Source organism: Rattus norvegicus, chromosome 2 (genome assembly GCF_036323735.1).
Source record: "Rattus norvegicus strain BN/NHsdMcwi chromosome 2, GRCr8, whole genome shotgun sequence".
NCBI classification, from domain to species: Eukaryota; Metazoa; Chordata; class Mammalia; order Rodentia; family Muridae; genus Rattus; species Rattus norvegicus.
The window spans coordinates 186,934,422-186,958,028 of NC_086020.1; the positions used below are offsets into that span (position 1 = coordinate 186,934,422).

The following is a 23,607-nucleotide window of genomic DNA, read 5'->3' on the forward strand; positions in this document are numbered from 1 at the left end:
GGCCCAAGCTGACCTTGAACTTGCAGTAATGCCCCTCTTTGCCTCCTTATTGATGGGATTACAGGTATGTGTCTTCCCACCCAGCTTTGGTGGACTTCTTTTTGTATGTATAGTGTATGTATGTGTTATATGGGTATGGGTGTGTATGTACAGGTCAGAAGTCAGTAGTTGGGTGTCTTCCTTGACTGCTTCCTCTCTTACTACTTTTACATTTATGTGTACGTGTGCATACCTATGTGTGTCATGGTGCCCAAATAGAGGTTATGAGATACTTGTTTAGTTTTTTTCTCTTTTACCATATGGGTTCTGGAGTTGGGTCATCAGCCTTGGTGGCAAGCTCCCTTATCCACTGAGCCATCCATCATCTTGCTGGCCTTTTGTCTTATTTGTTGAGATAGGCCTCACTGAACCAGAAGCTCATCAGTTTGTTTCAGAGCTAGCCAATGACCTTCAGAGACATGACCATTTCCCAGTGTTAGGGCTCCCAGCATCACACCCAGATGTTATGTGGGTACCAAGCATGTGAACTCAGGTTCTCATGTTTGAGCAGGAAGTATTTTACCTGGTAATCATCTCGCTGATCCCTAGCTGAATTCTTAATAAGAACAGATACACATACTTTATGATTGTTGTCATTTATTTAAGGTTCATCGTACCATGAGGATTTGATGAGAGGAGGTGTGTCACGAGCAGCAGGGAAAGACAGGAACAGAGGGTCAGTATGAGAGTCTTCAAGGTAGCTGGGCATGGGGTGGACGCCTTCAATCCCAGCAGGATCCTCTGAGTTCGAGAAACCCCATCTCGAAAAACCATTTAAAAAAAAAAAAAATATATATATATATATATATATATATAAAATGATTGATATATTACATATCAATCATTGCAAAGAATACATCCAAGCACCTTCTTCTTCTCTATTTCCTAATCTTTTGAGAAGGTTGGGGATGTGGCTCAGTGGTACACCAGTTGACTAGCATGTGAAAGGCCCTGAGTTTGATCCCACAATGGCTTCTTCTGGGTCACTGTCTCTTCATGGTGCTCTCGATGTATGATTCCAGTAAGAAGATGGTTTCATCTACCTGGATCTCACTGGCATCCAACCTGAGTGAAAGAGTGAAAGCATCTGCCTGGGGTCAGTGCTCAAGACTGGGCTGAGGTGGCTCACAGACTCGCCTGTTTATCCCTGAGCAGATGGAAGGTGAGTTACCCAGAAGATAATGACGTCCCTCCCTCCCAGGTGCACGGAGCTCCTGAGCCTGCGCAGTCCTGACGTTCACTTGCAACGATGAGAAAGAGCAGCACTTACATGCAAAAGTAGAAGCAAAAGGGAGTGTGCTTTACAACCACAAGATTAGTGCTAACTGGGAAGAAGAAGGGACTTCCGCACTCCAATAAAATTCAGCGAGGAAACAGAATGCAGCTAACACTGCACTAAATGATGAGAAACTCAGTTTTCCTCCTTGGATCAGGAGCAAAGCCGAGATGTCCTTCACTGCCTTCTACCCAAGGTGCTCGTCAAGGCAATCAGGCAAGAAAGAAATCCAGATTGAGTAGAACTATTCCCAAATGACACAGAAAATCTCTAGGGACCCATAAAAATAATCACTAGAGCTAATAAATTTATACAGTCCCCATTGACAAGTTAAGGAAATGAAGGCAGAAGTCCACTGCTATGAAACTGTGAAAGGAAGGCCCTGTGGCACAGCAATGAATTTGGATTTTATACTGTAAAAAAAAAAAACAAAACAATAAATTGTCTCGGCCAGCTGTGGTGATGCTCATCTGTGACCCCAGCACTTTGGGGGTGGAGGTGGTTGCAGCAGTAGACTCTGTTCAAGGCCAGTGTGGATGATGAAACCTTTGGTTAAAAATATAACTCCTGGGGTTGGGGATTTAGCTCAGTGGTAGAGCGCTTGCCTAGCAACCGCAAGGCCCTGGGTTCGGTCCCCAGCTCCAAAAAAAAGAAAAAGAAAAAAAATATATATATAACTCCTTCCCAAACTGAAGGATGAACAGACAAACATACACACAGGCAAGGAAGCCATTAAGTCACTTCACCAGGGGACTGATGTTTGCCACCCATCACTTTAAAGACAGTAACTTGGGGGTTGGGGAGATGGGCCAGTGGGTAAAATGCCTGCCATCTGACTGTGAGGACCTGAGGTTGGAGTCCAGAATACCCTCCACATGCATGCGTGGCGTGTGTGTGCTTGGACACACAGGCACCGCAGGTGAGTGCATTGTGACAGTTTGTAGGGTGAGGTAATGGCAAAGTTCTAGGCAAGAGGTAATGAAAGCCTGTGCAAGGTCAAGAGGGAGTGCCACACTTGAGGCTGAGGTAAAAACCTCAGTACGTGGTGAATGAGATTATAGACAAGTATGACAGCCTCCGCACTGCTGGTCTAGAAAAACAGGCAGGTTCCGTACTCTTGAGACAGAGTCTCCCTGGCTGTCCTGAAACTCACTATGTAGACCAGGATGGCCCGAACTCAGAGATCTAAGTCTCCTGAGTGCTGGGATTAGAGGTGTGCGCCATCAGTCCTGGTAGGTTCAGTCCTGGTAGGTTCAGTCCTGGTAGGTTCAGTCCTGGTAGTTAGGCCAGGGAAGATGATGCTGTACTCAGGTTTGCTCATGTTAGGGTGGAGGAGGTCAGGCTGGGAAGCTGTATTGTTTGAAAGGCAATGCCAGGTACAAGGCTGGACTTGCACAGCTTACTTGTTAACGTTGCGTTTCAGTGTCTCCAGCTGCTGCCGCTCGGGGGCTGTGATCATCTCCTCGATCTCCTGCAGCTGTACCTCCTCTGCACCCGTGGCCTGCATTGATGCCATGATGGCTTCCACCCGCTGAGACTTTTCTAGTAGCCGCCTATCAGACAGACACAGCGCTGAGGTACGCGCCTTAGCTTTGGGGTTGTGCGGCCCTCTCCATCTTTCATCTAAAGACATTTTCCACAAACCCAATCACAACACAACCTTGTTCCTGAAACACTTATCGCCTCTCAGTAGCACTGACACTGTGGGGTCAAGCACATGCCTCATAGGCCTGCAAGACCTCTAGACTGGGGATTGGGCTACTGTCTCATTTCTACAGCAAGTTTTCTGTCAGGCTTCCGGCCTTGGACATGTTAATGGAACATTAATGCGGGTGTTAGGGCCATGGTTACTAGGGAAAGGAGAAACGGACTATGTATTCTTTTAGTTATTGGATCAGTGTTAAAAACCAAAACCCTGGGGCTGGGGATTTAGCTCAGTGGTAGAGTGCTTACCTAGGAAGCGCAAGGCCCTGGGTTCGGTCCCCAGCTCCGAAAAAAAAAAAAAGAACCAAAAAAAAAAAAAAAAAAAAAAAAAAAAAACCAAAACCCAAACTGAAAATGGTTCACGGGAGATTGCACTCACTTGTTCTCTTTTGTTTCAAATTGCCGCCTTTCTATCAAGTTGGCTATGCTCTGAGGAAAGAGAAGACAGACTAGAAATGCATAGCGTTCTGAAGTGACTTGGGTTGAGTGGGCAGAGGAGCTGGGAGGGCGAGCTGTGAGGGGACGGGGAGGAGCGCATGTGTCACCTTGTAGCACCTGTGCAACAGCATCCTGGCGGCTGACAGCACATTCACGGTGTACAGATAGAAGGTCCTGGACGGGGCGTGGTCTGGCGTTTTAGGAATTTCCTGTTGGTCCACAGAAATAAAAAAAGAAATTGTACTGTTATTTGCAATGGGCAAAATAAACACCCATCCTCCTGGTACTGTCAGCCCTGATACTTCTTTCCTTCCTAGCCAATCAGAGGCCGTCTTTATGACATAAGCAGCCACACGTAGCAGGCTGCTCTGTTTTCTATCTGTGAATCAGCCTCCTGGGTAAAGGAAAGGAAAGGCAGCTATATTTACTGAGTCAATTCTACACAGGCTAGGTGGATTGTATTTGATTTTCAAAATAGACTTTACTAATAACTGAGACAGTGTGATACTCAGTTTCAATCCTCCAGTCTTACTCTTCTAAGTACAGAATCATAGGTATGCATTACCATGGTTGCTCAGTCTGCCTTTTTTTTGTATTGTCCATGATTGGTCCGAACCACAGTTTTTATATCAGCAGCCACCATCACTTTACAGCTATGAAGATGATGGTGGCTGCCTTGCTTAGTGAGTTGACCCCACACTCCATTCAACCTACTTCCTCAAAGGGTCTTCAATATCGATAGATCTGCAGGATTCAGGCTATGCTGAACAAGTTACTCTATTCGAGATTTAAGGCTGAGACAGGTCAGGAATAATTAATTGGCTGAGGGCAAGAAAGGACAAGGAAGTTAGAATTGTGAGCTGATTTCTTGGTGTGCTCTGTCTGTCTCTCTGAGGCCAGTTAAAGTCTAGATGATCCTTCAAGGATTTGCTGTGTCTGTGTTACTCTGCCTTCTATCTCAGAGGTGGCTGTAGTGTCTGTGAGGGCCCAGACTGACTTCTCAGCAGGCACTGAGGCCGTGGTCACCTGCAGTGATATGAAGTTCTCCGAGAGCATCTTATACAGCATGTCCTTTGCCTCCTTTGCAGGGATCATTGCAAAGTCCTCCACCTGCTTCTGCTCCAGGTGCTTCTTCTGCAACACCAGACGGAATATCCGGGCACAGCGAGACCCGAATCTGGGTAGAGACAGGGAAGCACTTGGCATTCGTTAGCTCCTATCTCAGAGTGTTACTAATCCACATGTGAGGTCTGGGCCAGAAGGAAAACAGCATCCGTTCTTCCTCAGCTCCCGAGGCTGGTGATGGCACTGTTCTCTTGTTACCAGAGGCCCCCTCCTTAGAGCACCAGTGCTTGTATTACAGAGCTCTAGGGTGGCTAGTTAGCTTGCCTAACTAGGAACTAACTTTATGGGAAATATGAGACCAAGTGTGGTGGGGAATGCCATAAAAACTGAATTACTTGTTCAGTGGAGTGGGGATAGGAAGTGTCTGAGCCCAACCCCAATCAATGAGCCCCTTACCTCTCTTGGATGACAGACTCCAGAGTTGCAGTGGATAGGGATGCTAATGCCTTATGGAGGTCTTAGGTAGAGGATTAAGGACATTTAGTAATGTTTTAGCCTGGTCACTATTACCTTAGTTTCATGACTGAATTCCTAAATTTCTAAACTAAAAATTAACTGCTATTTTGCTTTTCATATTTCATGTGTGATATGTAAGTATATTAACACATTTCATGTGTGATATCTATCAACATTTGTAAGGGTTCACTTAAGTAAGATTTTTAAAAACAATCTTTTCTTTTCTGAGACAGGATCTTGTTATGTAACCTAGACTGACTTTTGAACATTCAACTTTCCTGCCTCAGCTCCTAAACTGCTCAAATTATAAGCATTTACCATCACACTGGCACTGGCTCTCCCCAGCTCCTTCCCTTTCTTATCTCCCCTCCCCGCCCACATCCTCTTCCTCTCTGTCAATGCTGGTGATCTGGCCCAGCACCTGGATCAGTAAGTGTGGTGCTACTGAGTGACAGTGGAAGCCTTTTTTATTTTCATTAATGTAGCTCACTGAAAATTCACAGAAAACTTAATAGAAATTTCACTTTTTAAACTTGTTTAGTATATTAAGCATTAACAAAGTCCTTCCTGGTGGTGGCACATGTTTCTAACCCAGAACTTGGGAGGTAAAGGCAGGAGGACCGGGGCTGTACTGTCAACTTCTAGGCTACACAGTGAGTTCAAGGCCAGGATGGGCTTCAGAGACTGTCTCAACAAAAACAACAAAAAACCAAAAAAATCTTTCCCAGGCCCTGCTCCTGCTTCCTAACTCAGGGGTCCTGAGAGAATAGGCGACTGGGAAGGATACTGATGACATACATTCCTCCGCCACTGTCGCCAGCCTTTCCAATAAATTCTAGCTGTTAAAAAGAAAGAGGGAATGGTGTTAGTTACATAATTCTCTTCCCAAGGAGCAAGTCTGGTCAAGAGTCTGTGGCAGGCGGCTTTCCTGCAGGCAACAGGGCTTTGTCTGGGATGGCAGGAAGACACCAAGGCTATAGGAGACAGACCGTGATCAGACTAAGGGGCAAGACACTTACTGGGTCATCTGCCAGCAGCGTGAGGTACTGATCCAGAACCTGTTTAGAGATATTATATCCGACGGGCAGGGATCTGAAGATCTGTGGGACAGAAGGAGAGGCTGGAAGTGGGGCCAGAGACACAGAATTGCTAAGTGTGACTGAAACAAGATGTCCTAAGTTTAGGGTTCAAAAACATAAAAATATCTAAGGAATATTCACAGTATCATTGTTTATAAGAGTAAAACAAAGGCCAAGAGGGCTGCACACCTTTAAGTCTAGAACTTGGAAGGGAGGCAGGTAGAACTGTATTTGGGGCCTGGTCTACAGAGTGAGCTCTAAACAGTCAGTGCTATACAGATAGACCCCGACAGAAGCAGAGAAGAATGAAAAATAACCCAAATGTCCAGTGACAAGTAATTAGTTAAACTACAACCAAGCATAGTGGTATATGCTTGTAATTAACACCAGCTACCCCAGAGGCTGGGGAAGGAAGACTGTGGGTTACTGTGTAGTTACAGCCTCCAAACATAAACATGCCATTCTGGAGGGAGGCTCCTAAGACTCTGGAGGCTAAAACTTATAAGTTTCAAGAAGTTTATGAAATTTACAAGGGTCAAGAACTCAGAAAGTTAGGCCTTTGATCATAGCACTAGGGAGACAGCCTGGTCTACAGTGCAAGTTCGAGGCCAGCAGAGACCCTGTCTTCAAAACAAACAAATCAACTACAAAAAGTTTAGAAACAATATGAAATATAAAAGCAATATTTAAGTATAAAGTATATAAGTATAAAGGCAATAGACATGAAATGTTTAAATGCCAAGACTTTCATCAGAATGCAAACATGTATATAGTGTAAGATAGCCTTATCAAAGCTAAGTTGCCCAGCTTAGCTCTGAGCTCTGAGCTCAGACAGGTAATCCCCAGCAGCCTTCTGAACAGACAGAATCCCAGGCATGTGCCGGCACACCTGGCTATTAGAGTCTTAAAACAATTAGAAAGAAGCTGTACTTGACAGATAGATATTTGACTATAATAATGGCGTAACAATTTTTTCTTAAGATTTATTTGCTTATTTGGTTTTTTGAGATAGGGTTTCTCTGCGTAGTCTTGGCTGTCCTAGAAAATGCTTTGTAGATAAGGATGGCCTTGAACTCAGAGATCCACCTCCCTTTACCTCCTAAGTGCTAAGATTAAAGGTGTAGGCTACCATGTCTGGCTTTATTTTCTTTTAATTTTTTTTCTTTTTTTTCTTTTTTTTTCCCCGGAGCTGGGGACCGAACCCAGGGCTTGTGCTCGCTAGGCGAGCGCTCTACCGCTGAGCTAAATCCCCAACCCCTTATTTTAATTTTTATGTGTATATATATTTTGCCTGCATGACTGTAAATGTATCATGCATGTGCAGTGTCCAAGGAAGCCAGAAGAGAGAGAAAGACCCCTTTGGACTGGAGTTACAGACAGTTGTGAGCTGCCTTGTATGTGTGCTGAGAACTGATGGGGTCCTCTGGAAGAGCAGCCAGTGCTCTCAATCGCTGAGCTATCTCTCCAGTCCTCATGACTTAGTGTTTCTAAAAGCTGGATTCTAAACCATTAGAATGGCTAAACATTTCAGTGCTTAACATTTCCAAGAAATCCTTGAAGCAACCTTTTCCCCCAAGGCACAGGCATCAACAGAGCCCTACAAGTTATGCCTCTTAACTGTTGTAATGTAATCTATTGGAAAGCTAGCACAAAGATATGGAGCTAAACCAGGAGTGAGGGTACAAACCTCTGAGCTCAGCAGTAGGGAGTTCCAGGACAGCCAACGGCTATACAGAGAGACCAAAACAAAACAACACAGCTCCTCCCCCAAAAAGAAACCTGAAGCCTACCTCATTGGAGGACAGTGGCTGAGTAAACGGCGCACCAGAGGGAGTGGTAATCTCACTCATTCGGAGCATTGTCCGCACAATCTCGCTGCTTGTCTGAAAAATACAGACAATTCAGAATATGCCATTGCTGCTTCTGGCTCTGACCCTGAGCCAGTGGCCACATCTGACAACTGTCTGAATGACCGACCTTATTCCTTGCTGAACACTGGCTGACCCACTTGGATATTACCTGGTCCATTCGGTTTGCCACTGCGCTCACAATTGCTTGGTCACGGAAGTGCTGGTGGAATCTGTCCAGGTTGACTTGCCAATAAATCCCATCGTCTGGTGTGGGCTGGGGAGAGGAGGATAGAGAGGCGGTGAGATGCAGCGCCAGCCATCCCCAGTGGGTATACAGGGTAAAGCTCTGCTTGGTTTGTCACACTGTAGCAATTAAATGGGTCAGAGAAAAAGCATTCAAGAGTGTGGATTAGTGTGTTCCAAGAAAGTCTAACTTCAGGTTCCATGAAGTCACCTTCTCCCTTGTTAATTCTTCTCGGGGCTGGGGATTTAGCTCAGTGGTAGAGCGCTTACCTAGGAAGCGCAAGGCCCTGGGTTTGGTCCCCAGCTCCGAAAAAAAGAACCAAAAAAAAAAAAAAAAAATTCTTCTCTATTACTTTCCAATCTCTCCTTTGACCTCTCCCTTCCTCTAATAGAGGCCGGAACTCATCCAGCTTTGTGCAGGCGTCTTTACCACCCCCACTCTCCTTCTTGCCTCTTTCCCAGGAGGACGTTTGTCCTTTCACCTAAGGGCAAGGACCATGCTGCTGTTTTAGATCCTGTCCTCCCTTGGGCCTCGGGGTCCGGAACCTTTGCTTCCTGTCCTCTGAACCTGCAACCGCCCTGCTCATCAGCTTTTATCCTGCTCAAGTCAGGACTTCTTCTTCCACCCCACGCTTCCCTGCTTCCTTGCTTCCCTTCTTCCCTTCCCCTCCTTTGAGGTCATGCCACCACTGGCCATCCTGGTTATCCTCTCTCTAACTTTACTCAGTCACCTCTGTAGATTTCAGTCCCACCACTGTCCTCAAGGGCCCCCTTGTGGCTAAGCTCAGAGGATACATCCCAGTCCTGATCTTACGTGACTGTTTTTACGTATGCCAAATAGTAGGCCATTTTCTCAATTTGCCTCCTGAGTACAGGGATTAGAGCTTTGTGACAGGATGGCCAGCTAAATGTGTATTTTTTTTTTTTTTTTGAGAGAGAGTATCTCTCTACATAGCCCTGGCTGTCCTGGAATGTACTATGTAGACTGGGGTAGCCTCAAATTCACAGAAATCATCTGCCCCTACCTCCTGAGTGCTGGGGTTAAAGGTACGCACCACCACACCCAAGCAAAATGATCTTTGATTTTACGTGTCTGTGTGACTATGTACAAGCATGTATCTGCAGCACGGACAGGCTTGGTGCCTGTGGATCCAGAAGGGATATAAGACCCCCTAGAACTGGAGTTCGGGGGTTTAAAACTGAATTTGGGGTCTCTGCAAGAGCAAGTACTCTTGACTGATGAATCATCTCTCTACCCCTGCAAGACTTTTCTTTAATTCATATTATGTATGTGTGTGTGCAGAGGCCCCAAGATGGCTAGAAGGTGTTGGAACTCTTGGAGCTGGAATTACAGACACATGCTAGGAACCAAGCTCTGGCCCTCTGGAAGAAGAGGAAGTACTCTTAACTGCTAAGCCGTCTCACAAGACCCTAGACATCTACTTTTATTTATTTTTTTGAGATAGGATCTCTCCCTGGGCTTGAACTTACCAAGTAGGTCAGAGTGGCTGGTGAGTCCCAGAGACCTTCCTGTGAATTTGTGTTGGGCCTGAAGATTCAACAGGCCTGATAGATCATGTTTGTAGATTTTAATACAATCCTATCTTACTTAGTTTTCTTTCTTCTTCTTTTTTTTTTTTTCAGAGCTGGGGACTGAACCCAGGGCCTTGCGCTTGCCACTGAGCTAAATCCCCAACCCCTTCTTTCTTCTTTTTAAGATAGGGTCTCATGTAGCTTAGCAGGCATCAAACTTACTACATAATAAGCATGAACTCTGGATTTCCTGCCCCTATCTTGCAAGCGCGGGGATCATGGGCATTTACCACTACATGTAGCTAAGAAGTAGTTCTGGCCACTAATTGGGTAAGAATGCCAGAAGGAAGATCACTGAGGAGAGTTTTGGAGAAGTGCTGCCAAGAGATGACAGATAGTCCTGGGGGCTTGACAGATGGCTCAGAAGTTAAAGACATTTGTTGTGGAACTATAAGGACCTGAGTTTGGCTCCTAGCATCCATGTAACAAGGCAGACATGATCTTGTACCTGTCTGTAATTTCAGCACCTAAGGGAAAAGGATTGTTAGGACTTGATAGCTTAGCTGAAAAATCTCATTTGGTTGTTGGTTTTTTGGGAACAGGGTTTCATGTAGCCCAGGCTGGCCTTAGACTTACATTGTAGTCAAGAATAACTTCTGATTCTCTTGTCTCTACCTTCTGAGTCCTAGAATTATAGCTATGTAGTGCCATTTCTGGTTTGTTTTGTTTGAGATAGGGCCTCACTATGTAGCTCCTGGAACTCACTCTGTAGACCAGACTAGCTTCTAACTCATAGATATCTGCTAGTTTCTGCCTTCTAAGTGTTGCAGTTAAAGGTATCACATTGGGCACCATTTCTGCTTTTATTTGGTCCTGGGGAATCAAACCCAGGGATTCCTGCATGCCACAAGCAATTTACCAACTAGGCTACATCCCCAGCCATCTCCCCCACTCCAATACTGTGACCTTTAATACAGTTCCTTGTGTTGTGGTAACCCCCAACCATACATTTATTTTTGTTGCAAGTTCATAACTGTAATTTTGGTACTGTTATGAATCATAATGTAAGTATGTAGACCAGATTGGCTTTGAACTTAGAGAGATCCTCCTGCCTCTGTATCTCAAGTGTTCCACATCCAGCCCTGCTTTCTCTTTTGAGTAAGTTAGTACAACTATTTAGTGAAATAAGTTAAGAATCAGAAGGGAAATGGAGTGGCTGTCCTTCCACAAAAGTCCCCTGGACTCCCAGGAGTTCTCAGGGTTCCTCAGTATAAAGGGCAGGAGAGGTGGACAGAGACAGCAGGGACACTCTGTCCTCACTGGTGCCCCTGAATAGTGTACTGAAGTTCATAATCCACTCCTTCTTAGCCAGGAACATGTAGGTTCTGTCAGAGCTCATTATCTGAGGGCTGTTTCTGGATGCTCTAGGGTGAGGACTGCTAATCAGGAAGCCCCGTTACCTCCTCATTATCTGTGCATCTTGGTTTCTTGGCCTTGGGCTCTCCAGCAGCATCTTCGTCAGATGATCTCCTCCTCTTACCTTTTCCTGCCAAATAAAGTCACCAAATAATTAGACTGTACCACATGATGGCAGGAAGCGAAGCTCACAGACATCTGTAGCTGTCTGCTTCAGGAGCTGTTTAGGAGGCCGAGGAGTCATGAGAAACTCCAGTCAGTGGGGGCGCCACCTAAGAAAATCCATAGTCTGTGCCCTCAAACTGCTTCTCCTCCTACACCGCCTATCAGTGAATGGCAGCACTGCGCTCCCATGCATGCAGCAGTACAAACCATGCTACTACTTTTTCAATAGTCCGTCTCTATTTGCCTTTGCCCTGGCCTTTCAGTCTTTTAGACAATTTACAATGTCAATCAGACCATGTGGCTTTCCTGCTTAACACCTGCGTAGTCTTCCTTTGCTGTTGCTTAGAGAACAGTTGCTCTGCAATGCCTGTTTACCTGGTCCTCCCTCTCCTCTTCTCCCATGCTTCTCAGAACTTTGCTCACCTTGCTGTGACTCTGACCTTTCACTTTCTCGAAGGCTCTATTTCTTCTTCTTACTACACACAAGTCTTTAAAAAGTACCCATCTTAGGTCACTTCACTGGGCAGGTCCTACTTCTGCTTTAAGACCCAGGTCAAATTCCACTTTTTCAGAAAAACGTAAGCCTTAACCACCTGCACAAAACCAGTCCCTCATTACACATTTTTTTTTTTTTTTGGTTCTTTTTTTTTCGGAGCTGGGGACCGAACCCAGGGCCTTGCGCTTCCTAGGTAAGCGCTCTACCACTGAGCTAAATCCCCAGCCCCTCATTACACATTTTTAAATAGCTAGCTCTTTCATAGTTCTTATCACAGTGGATAACATATCTTTTGTTTCTTTTTTTTCAATTTTATGTACACTGGTGTTTTGCCTGCATCATGGAGTCAGATCCCTTGGAACAGGAGTTACAGGCAGTTGTAAGCTGCCATATGGGTGCTGGGAACTGAATCTGGGTCCTGAGGAAGAGAGCCAGTGAGCCACCTCTTCAGACCCCGAATAACATATCTGTGTGGCTGATTAATGTCTTCTGGGCAGGGATCCTGGCTTTTACATTATTACATACTCATTATTACATACTACAGTGACTGGCACACAGCAAGGAACTGGTAAACAATCAAGATGCTCATTCAAATAACAATTAGTGAAGAAGAATCCCCAATTAAGGCAAGCCACAATTCCAGGATGTAAATTCTTTTTTTTTTTTTCTTTTTTTCGGAGCTGGGGACCGAACCCAGGGCCTTGCGCTCACTAGGCAAGCGCTCTACCGCTGAGCTAAATCCCCAACCCCCAGGATGTAAACTCTTTACCTATCAAGCTCAGTTTGGGAACTAGGTACATGTCCTTTTCATTAATGACAAGGTTTGGGGCAGGTGGCGGCGGCCCGGGGTCAGAACTGTCAGTGTCAGGAACCAGGGGACAGCGCTGTACAAAGTGAGTATCTGCCAGTCGAACAAATGCATTTGACACCTCAGCGTAGTCCATGGTCTTGCCATCTGTACAACAGGAAGAAAGGGGGTGGGGTGAGAAGGTCTAGATGATGGAGCAGCTAACTTATCTATGCCTTTGCAGGGAGCTTAGATGCAGTACTGACCCTCCATGGTCTCTGTGAGTCGGTCTGCTACTTTCTTCACAACAGCCGACATTGTCATTTTGCCATTCAGCAGAAGCTCCTCAACAATCAGCTCTCCAGTGTCACCATACAGTGTTTTGGTAGTATAGATGTACCGGGGGTACCGAAGCATCCGCAGTACCCGGCTGCATTGGGCTTCATACTCCACCACACCGCGTTTATGCACATGATAGATGACCAGGTTATGGTGAATGAGGACACAAAGGGCTTTTTTCACCTAGATAGGACCCAAAAGAAAGTCAGGAAAGGCCTGACGCTATATAGCTCACCACTGCTGAACATACAGCATACCTCCCACAGCCTAGTAAGCATCAGATCACTAGCAAAGAGTCTAATGAATCTCTTTAAATTTTGTTTTTAAAGCAACTGGGCCTGAGCTGAAATACCAGGACTTGCCTTTTGTCTGCCCTGAGAACCCCTATGTTTAGAGTACAGTGTCTGCAGCCAAACTTATCCCCAGGTCCCAGGTTAGGGGACCCAGAGCCCATGAGCAGCAGAACTTGTTTTGGCAGCCATCTAGGCCAGTTCCCACCATGGCAGGGCGGGGACTGAATTTGTCTTGACTGCACATAGAATCTTACTTTCTCTTCGGGTTGGCGTAGCTAATGTCAGTGCAGGAAATCAAGAGGATTCTTTGTTATGATGTTCTTATCATGCCCAATCCATCTTCTAGCTTTCTGTTTCTGAATCAGGGTCTCATGGAGCCCAGGGTGGCCTGATATTTGTTATATAGCTGAGGTGACCTTGAACTTCTGAGCCCCTCTCTCAAGTGCTGGGATCATGAACATAAATCACCATGCCCAGTTCTATGTTAGTGTTGGAGCTCAAGCCAGGACATCCTACATGCTATGCGGTGTAGCTGGCCTCTACTACTTTGTGGGTTCTTCTTTTTCCCACCCACTCCCATCCCCATCCCAGTTTCACCCCTAACACTACATAAGAGAGAAACAAGGAGGAATTAGGGAACCCCCTGAATTTAATTTCTTTCATCTCTTCTTTGACCACACAATTAGTAAACCACAATTTCCCTGACTAACAACCACTGACCCCACCTATCGGGGGCTAGCATTTATTATCCTCTGAAAAGTTCCCAGAATCCCAGACATTGCACAGTGACAGAGACTATCAATAGCTGGCAAAACCATGCCTCTGCTAGAACACAAGGTAAGGCTGCTGCGACAGTCCGAAGCAGCCCCATATCCACACACCTGGGACTAAAACAAAAAAAAGTATTCTTAGATATTTCTGTGTGTGTGTGTGTTTTTTTTTTTTTGGTTCTTTTTTTGGGGGTGGGGACCGAACCCAGGGCTTTGCGCTTCCTAGGCAAGCGTTCTACCAATGAGCTAAATCTCCAACCCCTGTGTTTTGTTTTAAAGATATATTTATTATGTAAACAGCATTCTGCCTGCAGACCAGAAGAGGGCACCAGATCCCATTATAGATGGTTATGAGCTACCATGTTGTTGCTGGGAATTGAACTCAGGACCTCTGGAAGAGCAGTCAGTGCTCTTAACCTCTGAGTCAGCTCTCCAGCCCTAGTTCTGTGTTTTTAAGGAAACCACAATCCCCAAATTGTCAATACAATGTAGTCACTGTGCCAACCGAGCTCCATCCTTGACTAGGATGGCGACAGAAACCTTTCACCTCACAGTTTACTGTTTCTATCTTTTCTATTCCTTAAAGGCAGTACTCGATCTGCAGACTTACTGTAAATAAATGAGCATGGCATGGGAACAGCAAAGATGAGCTAGGGACACCATGAACAGCAGTACACTGGGGCCTAAGTACAATACCACACCCCCACCCCACCCACAGTGCTTTTGACCAGAGGGCAGGCTTTCTCTGTTTATACTGCCTAAGTAAAGGAGCACTACAGTTCAAAGGTGCTTGAAGGAAATGAATTGAAGAAGTTCAAGAGAGCAAACTCTCTTATCTAAACATACCTGGTCCAGTGATGCTTTTGTGTCATGGGCAATTACTCTAAGTGGCTGGCTCCCAGTTCTGATTAGGTGGACTCCAATTTTTTCTACAATCTCACCAAAATGCTCTTGTAGCAACAAAGAGCACAGTTTAATTTCTGCTTGAGTCATTGCACTTGGAGCCTTAGAACTAGGAAAGAACAACAATATAAATTCACATATTTTTTTTCTAGAGGGTAACGGCAATATACATCAAAACTTTTATATTAAGGCATATTTATCGTAATACTTATAAGTGAGGATCCTCTGTTCCAAGGATATAGTAAAAATCATGCCATGAGTTCTCTTCACAATACTGGCATTGACAAACTAAAACAATCTAGCATCTATCAATAAATTATAGTATAACCTTAAATGAGTACACAATGCCAACATTTAAAATGACTTTGTACAATATAACTACCATAAGATATCCTAATGTGTTGTTATTTAGTAATTGGAATGGTCAGATATGACGGTGTACACTGCCTGTAATTCTAGCACGCAGGAAGCCAAAACCAAAGAATCAATAGTTCCAGGACAACCTGGGGCACAAAGTAAGTTCAAAGCCAGCCTATGTTATATAGCAAGACTCTGGTGGATGAGACACCCTCCCACCAAAACAAAGGACTGGAAAACCAGACATCAATTTTTTTTCTAAAGCCAGGTATGGTGGTGCATGCCTATAGTTCCAGCACTTAGGAGGTGGAAGTAGGAGGGTCAGGAGTTCAAGGTTACATATTATTGAGTTCAAAACCAGCCTGGCTACATGAGATCCTGTCTCAATATATATATCCATATATCCATACACACACACACACACACACACACACACACATATATATTATCCTCCTCTATACATATACCATTTATTTAAACGGGAGTATATGTGATTCCAATAATCTTTAAAGACTGGATTCATCTGGGTGTGGTGGCTAACATCTGTAATCCCAGCACTAAAGCTAGAAGATTGCCATAAACTCAAGACCAGTCTGGGCTACATAATAAATACCAAGCAAACCTGGTCCAGAGTGAGACCTCTAAAAGTAAAGGGGGAGGGGGAGTGTAAATGACTTCGCAATCTGTCACAGAAACAAAGAACTAAGGTTCATGACTCAGTGGGGGTACAAAGTATCATTCCCAAGCCATAAACCATGATTTAGAAAGAGAAAGTAAAAATGAGCTTCTCAACAGGGTATTTTAATTAGGAGAAGAAGTTATGCTCCATTTTACATCCTGACGAATGGGACACAAGCAGAAATGGAAGTATTGATTTATAAATTACCTCCCTATATCACAAGCTGCTACCTGCCATTATTCATCTCTTTCTTCAACTCTTCAGAACCTAAATTTTTTTCCCTCTTGCCACAGGGTCGCACAGAAGACTATTTCACTTATCCACACGTCTTTGGAGAAACATCCTTAGACCAGTTGCCATCCTTGAAAACATTTCCAAGGCGCCTGGCTCCTCTTGCCTTCATGGAAGTTTCTGTTCCGGACTTTGTTTCTTAGCCCTGAGTCAGGGCCTCCTCATTCCGGCAGCTTTTTCACTAACCTCAGGGTCAGTGCTAATTTAGAAGCTCCAAAAGTTATCCTCCCGAGGACAGTAGCCTAAGATCAGGAGCAGCCCATAGCCCCTTCTTAGAAGTAGCGCACCATCCAGGCGGATGCGGAAGGGTCAGAGCACAGACCGCTCTAGCCGACCGTGTCGGTGGTTTCCGGAGACGCTCTTTCTTTCCTCTCGTTGGAAGGCTGGAGGACCGGCCAGAGGCTGTCTGAGGTGCCGGCGGGCGGGCTCTCTGCCTTTGGTGCCGGGAGGCGGGCCTCGGGTCGCGCGGCCGCTGGCGGGCGGGCCTCTCGGGGCCGGGCGGACTCACGTGACCCTTGCGGGCCTTGGAGCGGCGGGCCGCCCAGAGGAGGCGGCGACGGCGGCGGCGGCGGCGGCGACCGCAGCCCAGGAGGTAGCGGCCTGGGGAGGGACCGCCGGCCGCCCTTTCGGACATCCTCCGCAGAGGCGAAAAATGGCGGAGGCCTCGGCGGCGGGGGCGGACGCGGGCTCCGCTGTCGCCGCGCACCGTTTCTTCTGCCACTTTTGTAAGGGCGAGGTCAATCCCAAACTACCGGTAAGAGCCCCGTGTGTCCCGCGCTCGGGCGCCGCGTAGGTCCCTGGCCCCTAAGGCTGGAAACCGGGTCTTAAGCTGCCCGCACACCCGTGATTCCCTTGACACCGGTGTCCTCGGTACCTGCTGCCTGCTGTCTTGGGTACTGGCAGCAAACCCTAGGCATCAGGGCCAGCGTCCTGCCTAGCCCACATTTCCGCGGCGTCTCCAGTCTGCCCCTCATTTCGCTTCCGCTCTTTAATACCACCCCCATCTTTTTGTCTTCCTCGGTGAATTCACAGCCAAAACTGCGCCTAATTTGCTTGCAGTCCTCTTCCTTGTCTTCTTTTCGTGATGACCTATCCCCCTGTACTCTTTCCGTTTTTGCGTCTCACCTAGTCTTATTTTTCCTCCCACTTCTCAACCAGATCCTCCCCCTTCTGCATCCTCAGTGAGACAAAATGCTGAGGACTCCTTAGTAGGTTTTGTTGAAGTACAGAAAGAGAAGGTTTGGAAGGTATCAGGGAAGAGGGAGATTTTGCTCTTCACTGGTTTTTGGGCTCTTGTGAAAGTGAAAATAGCAGTGTACCAATGACTTGCAGACTGCGCTCCCTGTTGCTATTGAAGGAAATGGCTTTGGGAAGAAGGTGGAACGTACTGTTTCAACTTAGTTTATTTTGGATATCACGTTGCCAGTGTCTCTAGTTCCACTTTCCTAGCCCACCCCCTCGATTTTATTTTTCTGTTCAGGAAAACAAAAAAAGGACAGAATGTTGGGACTGCTTTCTCTGATATAAAATTGGTTCTGCCAGGCTGTCAGCCAATAGAGAATAGGTAGGAATATGCTTTGAGAAGAAATGGCTTCTGCAGCATGCTAGCCAGTGCCAGCGCCTCCAGTTATGTTTTTTTTTTTTTTTTTTTCTTGACGGGTGGGTGAGATTCTTCTTAAAATGAGTGGTTATGTCATAATTTATTTTTATTCACGGTATCTTGAATACATGGTATCTTTTTGTTTGTTTGTTTGCTGTTTGCGCCAGGGTCTCACGGTGTAGTCCTGGCCATCCTGGAACTTGCTATTCAGATCAGACTGGCCTAGAACTCACAGAGGTGTGCCTGCTTCTTCTTCCTCCCAAGTGTTGGTATTAAAAGTGTGCACTGCTATTCCTGGCTTTGGATGCACTCTTAAGAGAAGACCCAAGTTTCTGTTTCTATCTTACTTCTTAGAAACACAAATGGAGTCCAGTGAATAAGGACTTCACTTAGAAGTAATGAGGTAACCAACCTATTTCCTTTTTCTCCTTGTTCCACCTCCAGCTTCATAAATACCTCCATCTACTGGTTTTACTTGCTGCCTTTGCTCTATGCTGATGCGCTGTCTGCCATATTCCATATTTCAATTTGGGAAAGAGTGTATACCTTATTTTTTCCCAGCAGACACTAGAAGTCTCACTACAGAGAGGGAGTCTGGAATTCAGCCACTGTGTGTGTTAAATCAGTGACATGTTATTGAATGTGATGGATGCCCTGTTAAAACATTAGCCCTTGGATCTGTAAGTGCACTCAAGGATTGCTTTTCAGTGTGAGAAGACATAATGTAAATGTCTTTTTTTTTTTTTTTTTATTACCTGAAGTCTTCAATCCAAAGGAATGATTTAATTAAGGCTTTTAGGTATTTTTCTAGGACTTAGATGAATAAATGATCTTTGTTGTATTGTTTTTTTTTTTTAAATTCTGATTTATTTCTTGTCAGGCCTGACTTATAAATTCAAGCTCATCAGTATCTAATATAACCAAATGCTGCACACAATAGACAGGGCTCTCTGCTGGATGCCCTGGAGGTGGGTGGAATCATATGTGGTTCTTGTTCTTAAGAACCACAGTTTTAGTTGTTGTTGTTTTGAAAGACAAGGCAAACATGGAAAAATCAGCAATCATCATGCATTGTTTAAGGATGGGGACAAGTTCTGAAAAATACAGTTAGGTGATTTTCATCCTTGTGCAACCTTTGCAGAATCTACTTAGGTAAACCAACATGGACACAATGTCACTTGCATTGTGGGTTTGAGGACTGAACCTAGGTCTTTGTACTCATTAGGCAAGTAAGAGCTCTATCACTAACTGTCTTATATAGTTCAGGTTAGTTTTGAACTCAAGAGCCTCCTATTACTGGAATTACAGGTAACACCCTTGCATTCCCACCCCAGCAACATGATTGTTAGTGGAATTACCCTGTATAGTCTATATGCAGTCAGTGATTCACAGAAAGATCATACAATGCATGGCAGCAAAATAAATGAAGACAGATAATGCACGGTTTCAGTTTCAGAAAGGAAGACATGTTTGCATTGGTGTTTTTGGAGACCTATGACATATGAGGTGGGATTAGAGTGAATTTAGGACAGGTATAATTCAGCTTGAGAATATGTAAGACTAGGAGGAAGCAAAGGTTGAGGAAAAAAGGAGACTTACCGAGGAAGGCTTTATTGTCTTTGGCTGACAAAATTGTAGTTATGGGGCACAACGTGTTCGATATGAGTACATTGGGGAATGGCTAAATCAAACTATTTAATTGAGTTTAATATACATTATTTCACACTTTTCAATTTTATTTACATTTTTTATTATATGTGTGTATGTATATGAATGTGTATTATAGCGCCATTGTAAAGGTCAGAGGTCAGCTTTTGGATATTCTCTCCTTTTACCACATGGATCCTGTGGGGGTCAAACTCAGAGGGGTAGGCTTGGCAGCAAGTGCCTTTCCCCAGTGAGTCAGCCCCTTCTCACATGCTTTTTTCACTTACTGAGTCTGCTGTTTTAGCAATTTTTAAAAAAGATTTACTTATTATATATAAATACACTGTAGTTATCTTCAGACACACCAGAAGAGGGCATCGGATCTCATTACAGATGATTGTGAGCCACCATGTGGTTGCTGGGATTTAACTCATGACCTCTGGAAAAGCAGTCAGTGCTCTTAACCACTGAGCCATCTCTCCAGCCCCATTTTAGCAATTTTTAATGTCTATGTTACTTGCAGTCACTGTGGTGTTCAGTAAATAGCTAATCAATGTTCTGTGTTTTTAGGAAAAGGCATGATGAGGTCAAACCTACTGTTTTTTTGTTTTCCTGAGATAGGGTCTCTCTATTTAGCCCTGGCTATCCTGAAACTTGCTCTGTAGACCAGGGTGGCCTCCAACTCACAGAAAAATCTTGGCTCTGCCTCCCAAATGCTGAGTTAAAAGCTGTGTCCAGATGTTGTGTTTTGAGACAGACTTTACTGCATACTCCTGGTTGGCCAAGCTGATCTTGAACTCAGAGATCCTCTTGCCTCTGCCTTACTTACTCCAGTGCTGAGAGTAAAGGTGTGCGCCATTATGCCTGGCCAGATTTAGTTTTGATTTATGTGGGAACTTGTGACTTTTATTTTGTTTCATGGGCATTTTAAATCTGTAGTCTTGGAAATGTTTATCAGAAAAAACAGGTCAGTTACATGTACTGTTTAGTACAAATTTGTCCTTGTGATTGATAAACCAACTCAAACATTGGTAACATGACCTTCATATGATTATATCTATATAGGACAACATGGAAGGTTTTTAAAAATATAAATCCTATTGTAAACTTGAGAATCTCTCATTGCCAGGACCCAGCATATTTAGGTATGCATAATTCCTTAAATTGGATGGTGTGGGAATCTGGCTGTCCTTTGAAGATAAGCAGACTCGGTTTATTATGGATACGTTGCCTTCTTTTTTTTGTTGTTTTTGCTCTTTTTTTTTTTTTTTTTTAGATTTCTGTGTTAAAATAGATTAGCAGAACTTAGTATCTTTTTTTTTCTGGTGGACTTTTTAAAAAAATTTTTTTATTAGATATATTTCTTTACTTACATTTTTACTTACATTACTTTATTCCCCTTCCCGGTTTCCTGTCCATAAGCCCCCATTCCCTCCCCTCCACCTATACATCCCCCTTATCCCCCCCCCCCCCATATTCTCCTGCACTGGGGGTCCAACCTTGGCAGGACCAAGGACTTCCCCTTCCCCTGGTGCCCCAACAAGGCCATTCTCTGCTACATATGCAGTTGGAGCCCTGGGTCAGTCCATGTATAGTCTTTTAGTAGTGGTTTAGTCCCTGGAAGCTCTGGTTGGTTGGCATTGTTGAAGGGATTGCAAGCTCCTTCAACTCTTTTAATCCTTCCTCTAATTCCCCCCAAGGGGGTCCTGTTCTCAGTTCGGTGGTTTGTTGCGAGCATTGACCTCTGTATTGGACATGCTCTGGATGTGTCTCTCAGGAGAGATCTATATTCGGTCCCTTTCAGCATGCATTTTCTAGCTTTATCAATCTTATCTAGTTTTGGTGGCTGAATATATATGGGCCACATGTGGGACAGGCTCTGAATGGCCATTCCTTGAGTCGCTGCTCTAAACTTTGCTTCCATATCCCCTCCTATGGATATTTTTTTCCCCTTTTAAGAAGGAGTGGGAGCATCCGCATTTTGGTCATCCTTCTTCTTGAGCTTCCTGTGGTCTGTGGATTGCATCTTGGGTAATTTGAGCTTTTTGGCTAATATCCACTTATCAATGAGTGCATACCAAGTGTGTTTTTCTGTGATTGAGTAACCTCACTCAGGATATTTTCTAGTTCATTCCATTTGCCTATGAATTTCATAAAGTCATTGTTTTCGATAGCTGAGTAGTACTTCATTGTGTAGATGTACCACATTTTCTGTATCCATTCCTCTGTTGAAGGGCATCTGGGTCCTTCCAGCTTCTGGCTATTATAAATAAGGCTGCTATGAACATGTCTTTGTTGTATGTTGGAGCATCTTTTGGGTATATGCCTAAGAGAGGAATAGCTGGGTCCTCAGGTAGTGGAATGTCCAATTTTCTAAGGAACCAGACTGATTTCCAGAGTGGTTGTATCAGTCTGCAATCCCACAAACAATGGAGGAATGTTCCTCTTTCTCCACATCCTCGCCAGCATCTGCTGTCACCTGAGTTTTTTATCTTAGCCATTCTGACTGGTGTGAAGTGGAATCTCAGGGTTGTTTTGATTTGCATTTCCCCGATGACTAAGGATGTCGAACATTTCTTTAGGTGCTTTTTGGCCATTTGATAATCCTCAGCTGAGAATGTTTTGTTTAGCTCTGTACTCCATTTTTTGGTTGTGAGCCTAGCCTTTAACGGCTCAGCCATCTCTCCAGCCCTGTACCCCATTTTTTAAATAGGGTGATTTGGCTCTCTGGAGTCTGACTTCTTGAGTTCTTTGTATATTTTGGATATTAGCCCTCTGTCAGATGTAGGATTGGTAAAGATCTTTTTCCCAATCTGTTGGTTGCCAATACATTCTCTTCTTTTCTTTTAAAAATGTATTTATTTTATGTATATGAGTACACTGTAGCCGTCTTCAGACACATCAGAAGAGGGCATCAGATCCCATTATATATGGTTGTGAGCCACCATGTGGTTGCTGGGAATTGAACTCAGGACCTCTGGAAGAGCAGTCAGTGCCATCTGAGTCATCTCAGCCCTTATTTTCCTAACTGAATTCACAACCACAGAAGATACTGAGAGGATACCTACTCTTGTGATAGCTGGATGTCCAGAACCTTTACTTACTAGTGTTGTATTGACTGAACACCACCTTACCGTAGCCTTTTCTCTGCTTTGTGTGGTGGGACTGTGGATTGAACTCAAGGTCTCAGACATGCTAAGCACGTGTTCTACAACTGATAGGTTGTGAGGGTCATAGCCCTTATTTCTTCTCCCTTCCAATCTAGGATGTATTTGTCAGCCCACCTCCCTCTGTCCCTCCATCCTCCTTTCCCCTCCCTCCCTCCCTCCCTCCCTCCCTCCCTCCCTTCCTTCCTTTATGTTGTAGAGAGAGTGGGAAGGGAGAGAGGGAGGATGTGTATATATATATATATGTGTGTGTGTGTGTGTGTGTGTGTGTGTGTGTGTGTGTGTGTATGTATATATATATATATATATATATATATATATATATATATAGAGAGAGAGAGAGAGAGAGAGAGAGATTGATTCTGACATAGCTCAAGCTAGCCTCAAATTCTCTGTGACCTTGGATTTCTGATCCTCCTGTTCTATCTCACAAGTGCTGGAATATAGGTGCTAGATAAAGTATACGCTGTTATTACTCCTTGTTTACTCATGCCAGGCAAGCATTCCACCATCTGATCCTACTTGATATATTTTTAAGTGCCCAAAGGCAACTGCGTAGCTTATCCAAATATATCCATGACACTGCCCTTGGTTTTTGTTTATCATTTTCCTCTGAAGTCTACATGAGCCGAACTAACTTTAGGATTCATAACTTTGGACTGAGAGTGAAGTATGCCTAATGCTATGTAATCAATCATGTGTCAGCTGAGGTCATTTCGTTTGGTGGGAACACTTGTCACTGCTCTTCCTCATCTCCCCTCTCTTAGCTGGTTGTCTTTAGTTTGTATGATCCCAAGAAGAGGACAGAAGGTTAATTTAGAAATAAGGTACCACGGAATGAGGGAAAAAGTATTGAAGGGAATTTAAAAAGAAAAATATACTTGTACCTCAAAGAAGACTCTCCAAACGAATCATGTTGGAATTGCACTTACTAGATGAGTTTTCATATTCTAG

At 44.5% G+C, this 23,607-nt stretch overlaps 2 protein-coding genes and 1 non-coding gene across 8 annotated transcripts in view; 1 reads left to right on the forward strand and 2 right to left on the reverse strand.

The window, feature by feature from the left end:
- Positions 1-616: 616 nt before the first annotated feature.
- Polr3c (RNA polymerase III subunit C) lies at positions 617-16,541 on the reverse strand. 5 transcript variants are annotated; one of them, NM_001415056.1, is made up of 15 exons: positions 16,426-16,541; positions 14,856-15,021; positions 12,874-13,129; positions 12,590-12,775; positions 11,204-11,289; positions 8,137-8,241; positions 7,908-8,000; positions 6,058-6,138; positions 5,826-5,877; positions 4,979-5,039; positions 4,484-4,634; positions 3,565-3,666; positions 3,399-3,448; positions 2,719-2,868; positions 617-1,104 (listed from the first exon to the last, which is right to left on the reverse strand). In NM_001415056.1, exons 2-15 carry the CDS (start codon positions 15,000-15,002, stop codon positions 1,023-1,025), a joined length of 1,602 nt encoding a protein of 533 aa, NP_001401985.1. In that variant the 5' UTR covers positions 15,003-15,021; positions 16,426-16,541; the 3' UTR covers positions 617-1,022. The 5 variants fall into 5 exon arrangements, with proteins under 5 accessions (NP_001401985.1, NP_001012081.1, XP_038958312.1 ...); NM_001012081.2 differs by having other exon boundaries at positions 16,156-16,541; XM_039102384.1 differs by lacking the exon at positions 16,426-16,541 and adding an exon at positions 16,179-16,315 and having other exon boundaries at positions 620-1,104.
- Positions 13,345-13,480, reverse strand: LOC120101237 (small nucleolar RNA SNORA5). Its single transcript, XR_005501618.1, has one exon. It is a non-coding gene; the product is annotated as a small nucleolar RNA SNORA5 (small nucleolar RNA).
- The window catches only part of Rnf115 (ring finger protein 115), a 67,715-nt gene continuing 60,645 nt past the window's right edge, over positions 16,538-23,607 (forward strand). The window contains exon 1 of one of the 2 annotated variants that reach the window (XM_039102700.2): positions 16,538-16,993. In XM_039102700.2, the coding sequence (XP_038958628.1) occupies positions 16,538-16,993 (456 nt within the window). The remainder of the gene's footprint in view (positions 16,994-23,607) is intronic. The other variant, NM_001108560.2, reaches the window with a different exon arrangement.